The sequence below is a fragment of the Piliocolobus tephrosceles genome, chromosome 14, assembly GCF_002776525.5.
Source record: "Piliocolobus tephrosceles isolate RC106 chromosome 14, ASM277652v3, whole genome shotgun sequence".
In the NCBI taxonomy this organism is placed as follows: domain Eukaryota; kingdom Metazoa; phylum Chordata; class Mammalia; order Primates; family Cercopithecidae; genus Piliocolobus; species Piliocolobus tephrosceles.
Genome location: NC_045447.1, coordinates 1,314,292 through 1,321,997, shown reverse-complemented (window position 1 = coordinate 1,321,997; position 7,706 = coordinate 1,314,292). Strand labels below are relative to the sequence as shown.

At 60.5% G+C, this 7,706-nt stretch overlaps 1 protein-coding gene across 1 annotated transcript in view; it reads left to right on the top strand.

Annotated features, from left to right (window-relative positions):
- Window positions 1–3,788: 3,788 nt before the first annotated feature.
- The window catches only part of PTGDS (prostaglandin D2 synthase), a 16,971-nt gene continuing 13,053 nt past the window's right edge, over window positions 3,789–7,706 (top strand). Inside the window, exon 1 of the mRNA XM_026457500.2 lies at window positions 3,789–3,807. Coding sequence (XP_026313285.2) covers window positions 3,789–3,807 — 19 coding nt within the window. The remainder of the gene's footprint in view (window positions 3,808–7,706) is intronic.

The window sequence follows — 7,706 nt, the reverse complement described above, 5'->3', positions numbered from 1 at the left end:
AGGTGGGTGGGTGGATGGATGGGTAGATTAGTGGATAAATGGATGGAGGGGTGGATGGATGGATAGTTGGATGGATGATGCTTTTTTGCTCTTTTTTTCTTGTGCCCTGGATGAGGAGGCTGAGGTTAAAAGCAGCAAATTTGGTTGTGTCTGAATTGGGAGACATTCTATACTGTGTGGTCATGAGGACACAAGCCTGGGTGTCAGAAATCCTGGACCACGGCCTGGCATGTATTAGATTTAACCCTGGGAAGGTTGAGAGTGAAGGTGGCTGTCTTTTGGCAGAAAAGGCTTGTTGGGTGTTCCTTCCTGAATATGTCAAGGAAGGGTCCCTCCACCCTGGAGTGGGGGTCAGACACAAGGTCCCCCAGAGCAATGGCCTAACTCTCTACTCTCTTACTCCTTCTCCTCATCCCTCCTCCTGCTGGGCCACGGTGTCCCCATGGGTGAGACTCACTCTGCAGGACCAGGACCTGGGCCTTCACCAGCCCAGGGCCTGGGCCATGCCCTCACCCGATGCCTGGCTGCAGTAGGGGATGGCTCCTCTGTGGGGTCCAGGCACAGGACCCAGGCCAAAAGAGAGGAGTGGCCTAGAGAGGCTCAGCTTGAGAAGAGAGCCCTGCCCTGCCCCTGACAACCTAAGAGAGACTCTGGAGGCCACCTTCTCCCTCTTGACCTGGCACAGCCTTTGCCGGCGGGAATCCTTTTCAGTCCCTCTGCACAGATGGGGAAACTGTGAGGTTCAGGGAGGCTGGCTGGTCACTTGGCAGGGTCACCCTGCCCCTGCCAGCTTCCCTCCCCCAAGGCAGGGAACATAACCCTGGCTGCAAGATCATGACCACCATATGCAGGTGGGAGCCACCGCCTTCCTGGCACCCAGCTATACCCTCCGGTGGTGGCCAGCTCCCTGGCCAAAGGCACAAGCAGAGAATAAGACTCCTCAACGGTACCCTCCTCCTCCCTGGCAGTGTCTCTGCAAAGCCCAACACACTCCCCTTCCCTCCACATTAACTCCTGGCTGGGGAGACAGGAGATGCTGCCTAGGCCTGTGTTCCTTCCCAGCTTCAACGGGGAGGGCGGACTTCAGGCCTGGCTGGATCCAGGGCCCCAGCCACCCCCTTCTGCTTCACTGGCCCTGGCCGGAGTGGCTGTGCCGTCCCAATGGCCACTTGGCTCCCACCTGGGTTGCAGGATGGTCTCTCTCCCAGAAGTCCTCAATCCTGGATGGAGGCTGTGTCCCCCCATCAGTGGTCAAGGAGCCCCTCCACACAGCCCTCTCTCTGTCTTGGACTCCAGCTACCACAGCCCCCCTCATCCCATCGTTCCTGGGGTGACACAACTCTCTGGCCCTGGTGGTAGCCCCTGTGTGAACCTCCTCCCCTCAAGTCCCCCGGGGGCACCAGCACTTCCCGGCTGAAAGCCCTTTCCCCATGTCTGCATGAGGGGACGGGGCTGGGAGCAGGTGGCGTGGAGCCGAGGCCAGGCAGGTGATCCAGGAATGTCTGCAGCATGTGAGCCCAGAGGCCTGGGGCTGGACACAGACCAGAGAGGGAGTCTGCCTGCCCACCTGTCTGCTTGCTGGAGTCAAGTCAGGCTGACTCAGTGGAGTGGGGTGTCCTGCTGGCCCCTACCCCCATGTCCCAAGCACAGCAGCCCAGGCCCCTGTGGGTGGCCAGATTGAATCTCTTTATCCTGGCCTGAGTGGAGCCGCTCCCAGGTCACCATCTGGGCCTGCTGGGCCTGGGAACAGCCTGTGCCTGCCCCTCCCACAGAACAGGGTCAGTGGGGTTGGGAGCAGGTAAGTTCTGGTGGGTGAAGGGACTGGACCCAGGACTGGCTTCCGTCCCTCCAGTGGTCACCACCACCTCCCAGATCAGGCCCTGCGGTGGCAGAGGGGGCCTTTCCCCGAAGGCCCACTGTGGTCCCTCTCAGCCTTGTCCAGGGCCCGTCACAGCCACACAGAGCCTGTGCCTGCGATGGTGACCACAGGAGCCTGTGATGGTGACAGTGACCACAGACAGGCCACCCAGGACTCGGGCTGGGTATGGTGGGCTCTGGTGGGAAGCAGCTCCCGTACAGCTCACGGTGGGGAGGGTCCCCTCTGGTCCTTACCCCGTGATATCCCTTCCCAGAGCTCATGTCCCCTCGGGGCACTCTACCCACAGGACACCTTCCCTGGGCTGCCCCATGGGACAAGCGCTCCACCCATGCCCACTCAGACACCGAGAGGCGGCCCAGGAGGGGCTGGGCAGGTGGGAATGGAAGTTTCGGGTCTGGGCGAGGGGAACCGGGCCCAGCTCCTCTTCACACTGTTCAGACCTGGGGCGACCAGGGGGCTCCTGGGTACCCACCCCAGCGCCCCAGACCAGAAAACTGAGGCAAAGGTGGTGGAAGACCTGCCAGAGCCGTCCAGCACCTGGGCCCATGCTGCTTTCCTGGGGTCAGGCTACAGAGCCCCTGGGCGGAGCGGGAAGCACGGGGTCCCCTTAGCGCTGTGCTGCCTTTTTGGGTCCCGGGCCTGCTCCTGTGCAGACCTTCATCTGAGGGCTGTGGCGTGTGGTGGGGAGGCGGACACAGCTGTGCCCTGACCTCAAGAGTGGCCTGACCTGGGTGCAGGGCTGGGTCTGCCTCAGAAAACAGACACAAAGGCCACACACTATGTGATTCCATTTACAAAGTTCTAGAACAGGCCAAGCTCCTCTCACGTGACAGAAATCAGGTCTGCGGCTGCTGCGTCCGGGGTGGGGATGCTGTGGGGTGGGGTAGAATGTTCTGTGGCCAGGGGTGAGGATGCTGCCGGCAGCTGCGGGGGTGGAATGTTGGAATGTTCCGTGTTGGGGATCGCAGCGCTGCCTGCAGCTGGCAGGAGGTGGAGGGGGTCTGGAATGTTCCACATTGGGATCAGGTTTTGCTCACGTGGGTGTTCATCGAGGTGTGCGACTCAGGTGCCCATGTTGCTGTGAGACGGCTCCCACGGTGGGACGTGGTGATGGTACGCTGGATGCCTCCACGTGCACCTCTTGCCGTGTGTGGGTGAAACTCCTCCTGTTGAGTGCTGGGCTCCCGGGTCGGGGTCTTGGGGTGAAGCACACATTCATGTTCGCATTCTCAGAACACCCACTGACCCCCTCCTACCAGGCAGAGCCCACCCTCCCTGCCTTCATGTCTGCAGGGCCTGGTACAGAGCAGGAGGCCGCTGGGCACTGACTGTGGAGCTCAGAGCTGTGTTGGTGGACCAGGCATCCCGTGAGGCCACAGATGGTGGACGTGGGTCTGCCCTGCCTGGCCCACTTCTCCTCCACACTGCGCTTCACAACGCATGACTATGCAGCCAGGGCCCTGAGCCCTGCAGGAGGAGTTGAGGGGTATACACCAGGACTGGAAGGCCTGGCGCTGCTGCACAGAGATGAGGGGGGAGCCCAGGCTCCTCAGGAACTCGTGTGGGGAAGCCCCACCCACCAGGGCCTGCAGGAACAGGGCTGCAAGGGGACTGCGTGCAGGTGCTGCTGGAAATGGGACCTGGAGCCTCAGCTGAAAGGGGCGGGGGCTCCTGCTGGCCCCTGAGCCCAGGGCCGCCCAACTCAGCCGGGCCCAGCACTCCCTGTCCTTCAGGCCCTGCCCGATCCAGTCTCTTTATCTTGGCCGAGAGCAGCGCCCTCCTGGCCACCATCTGGGCCTGCTGGGCCGGGACCAGCTGCCTGTGGGTTTCCAGCACTGCCTCTGCTTGTTTTCTGTAGGAGGAAGAAAGAGGGTTGGGGGCAGAGTCATCCAGGGACTGAGTGGGCGGCATGGGGGGCCAGACCTGTGGTGCAGAGCTGAGCTGGAGACACCCTCAGACCCTAGGCCCTGCTAGCTTTCTCCCTATCCCCAGGAAACACGATTTCCCAGTAACCCCCTGGCGTGAGAAACTTGGCCCTGGCTCCCCGATACTCACCCCACGCGTCCCATACATACAAGGGGGGGACTCAGGGCTCCCAGCAGGACGGCCCACAGGGTCAGGGCAGCCACCAGGGCCCCCACACAGGGGGACAGGTGGGCCGAGGGGCCCCTCTCTAATCCTGGAGTGTGGGGAGGATCCAGCCTCCCAGTCCCCAGGGCTTCGTGTGTGTTGGAGGCCCCACTGCTGGAAAGGGGGTGCTATGTGAACGTGTCCCCAGATTTCATGTGTTGATGCTTCATCCCCAAATCCACTTTTTTTTTGTTTGTAAGACAAGGTCTTGCTCTGTTGCCCAGGCTGGAGTGCAGTGGCACAACCTCTGCTCGCTGCAGCCTCGACCTCCCTGGCTCAAGCAATCCTCCCACTTCAGCCTCTCAAGTAGCTGGGATCAAAGGTCCGCCACCACGTCTGGCTAATTTTTAAGTTTTTTGTAGAGATGGGGTTTCTCCATGTTGGCCAGGTTGGTCTCGAACTCCTGGGCTCAAGCGATCCTCCTGCCTCGGCCTCCCAAAGTGCTAGGATTACAGGCGTGAACCACCTTGCTCGGGTCTCAGATCCACATGTTGGTTGGAGGTGGGGCCTCTGGGAAGTGATTAGGGTTAGATAAGGTCCTCAGGGTTGGGCCTGTGGTGGACTTGATGGCTTTATGAGAAGACAGAGACCTCAGCTGGCAGCTCTCGCCCTCCGCCGCACTGCAACTCGGCCCCTCAACCTTGGACTTCTCAGCCTCCTGAACTGTAAGAAATAAATTTATTTTCTCTGTACATTTCCAATGTCGGGTATTCAGTTATAGCCACAGAAAACTGACTAAGATGAAGGGGGTGAAGTTTAGCGGGGGCCTTGTGCAGGGGCAGCCCAGGATCCTCAGAGCCAACCCCAGGCAGCTCATCCCACCCCAGGGGCTCTCCTGAGGTGGGCCATTGGGAGTCCACTTCCTGGTGTCCTCCTGGCAAACCAGAAATAGGAGTGGGCTGGGGCCGTGGGATCTCAAAGAGGGCGTGGCTGTGGGTACAGTCACCATGGTGAGGGAGCAGCAGCTGCCCAGGATGTATCAGGGAGGCTGAAACATTGTCTCCATCTCCGTGTGCAGGGCTTGCCTAGGCGTACACATGCCAGGCAGGCACCCACACACGGACACATGTGAACACACAGGCACACACGTGTGCACACAAGCATACACAGGCACACGTGTACACACAAAGGCACACACATGCACACAGGCACACATGTACACACATGCACAGGCATGCACACACACGCACAGGCACACCCATGCATGCACACACGCACACAGGTACACGCATGCACACAGGCACATGTGCATAGGCACGCACAGGCACATACATGCACGCACACACACATGCACACAGGGCCTTCGCTCTGTGGCAGTCTCCCTTGTTTCTTCTGAAACATCTCCCCAGGGGTGTGGACGTGGGCTCTGTTGGACAGGAATGCTGGTGGAAAGCTATTTTGTTTTGCAGGAAATTGTCTTATTTCTTACGTTTGTGTGAATCCACAAACTGGGATTGGGTTTTTTTTCCACCCAGCCAGCAATTGTGCACTTCAGTGGTGATCAGAGCGAGTCCCTGGCCCTGTCCCCGCGGGGACTCTGCACTGGGAGGGGGCTCAGGGTTGTAGGGATCCTCAGGCCGGACCCCGAGTTGGCTGGGAGGGTGCCGATGAGCATCTTGCCCCGTCCCTGCCTGACTCAGGGCACAGAGCCCAGGGCCTGGGAGTGCTCAGGGCAGGAGACGCAGCAGATGCCAGCATGAGGACGGCCCAGTCTGGCAGACAGATGTCAGCCAGAGGAAGACGAGGCAGTCCACACGCCAGTGGGGCCAGAGGCCAGCACAGAGCACCGTTCCCACAGGGTCTGAGTCCTTGTGGGACGAGAGAACCCCACATGGATGGTGAAGCCAGTGGGCCTTCCGCATCCAAGGCAGGCGCCTCCTTTCTGTCAGCGAGGCCCCAGACCTGCCCTGGAGGCATCCCTGACCTCCAAAACTAGGATAAGGCCATGAGCCCAGGAGATGGGGCTGGTTGGGGGCAGGGAGGAGGAGGGGGTGGACTCTAAGGCTGGGCTGAGGATGTGGCCTGGGGTCTGCAAGTTCTTGTTCTGGAGCCAGCGGAAGCCCCTGTGTGAGGGGAGAACCGACTGCACCGCTGGGCCGCAAGGCGAGGCACGGGGTTGGTGGGCTGTGGGGCTGGGGCTGGGGGTCAGCTCAGGGAGCAGCACGCAGGCTCAGGGAACCCCTCCAGAGGCGCCTGGGAGTTGGGGGAGGGGGCCCACCTCATACCCACACTGTCCTGTGACCCACCCGGGGGGACCATCCCAGGCCTGGCAGAGAGCACCGTGCCCACCCTGGCCCTGGAGGTGGTTCTGGGGCTTGGGGTAGTTTCTCTTCTGCTCTCCCCCTCCCCTCAGGCTGGAGAGTGCTGGGGTGCAGCCTCCTGTGACCGTGGGGCACCCTGGGCAGAAGCTCGCTGACAAGGGGCCCTGCGGGCCTGGCACTGACCTCAGACGGCAGGGGGTCCGTGAACCCATCAATTGCTGCCTTGGGCAGCTGTGGGCGTGGCAGTGCCCCAGGGTTCAGCACCTGCCTGACCGCCTGGCGTCAAAGCTGCCTGTCCTCCCCAGCCCCCGCACTACCTGCCACGCCCTGCTCGGCAGAGGAAGGAGACTCGGGCCACACCCAGAGAGGGACCTGCTCTGGCTCAACATGGAATCCTAGGTCGTAGCTGCCTGTTTCCCCGGCTGTGTTTGCGTAGCAAGGTGGCTGAATTTGCACAGAGAGCAGGACGCCAGGTGTGCACCTCCCGGGAAACGGTCCTAGAGAGGGGCCGGGCCGCACACCTGGGGCTGGAAAGCTCCATGACTGGATGTTTGCAAGAAACAGAAAGAAGCTTCGGTCCCGTCTCAGCCACAGGCACGCCGGATCCTCTGCTGCTTTGCCACAAGCTCCGGGGTTTCAGTGAGACCCTCTCCCACTCCCACAGCCTCAAGTGGACCAGGGAGCCCTGGTGTTGCTCCCTGGGCACTCTCGACCGCCCAAGGCGGCTAAGGAGAAAGGCCTATCTTGAAAGGACTGGAAAACAGTGCGTCAGTATTTTAAAAATTAAGCTACACCATCATAGGACCTGGTTATTGCCTTCCTGGGTATTTACCCAAAAGAGATACAGCACACACCCACGCACGATGCGTGTGCCCACAGCGGCTTTATCTGTAATGGCCCCAAACTGGAAACACCCCCAGGTCCACCCACAGGTGAAGGAGAATAAATCGTGATGTGTCTGCACAATGTGACACTGCCCAGCAGTGAACGAAGGAGCTACTGATGCTCTCGACAACCTGCACAGGCCCCAAAATAACCGCACCGGGTGGAGGGCGTCCAGCAGCGAGAACGGTGCACGTGGACTGGCTCCACGCAGGCGAAGCCCTAGAAACGCAGGCTCATCTCCAGCGAGGAAAACACAGCAGTGGCCTGGGGGCAGGGGCGGTGGCGGAAAGAGGAGGGAGGGAGGGATTCCAGGGGGGCTCAGGGAATCTTTAGAGCGACCAACACAGTTGTCCCCTGATTGCAATGATAGTTTCGTGGCTGTGTGCATCAAAACATATCACAGAGGCCGGGCGCGGTGGCTCAAGCCTGTAATCCCAGCACTTTGGGAGGTCGAAACGGGCAGATCACAAGGCAGGAGATCGAGACCATCCTGGCTAACATGGTGAAACTCCATCTTCACTAAAAAATACAAAAACAAAAACTAGCCGGGC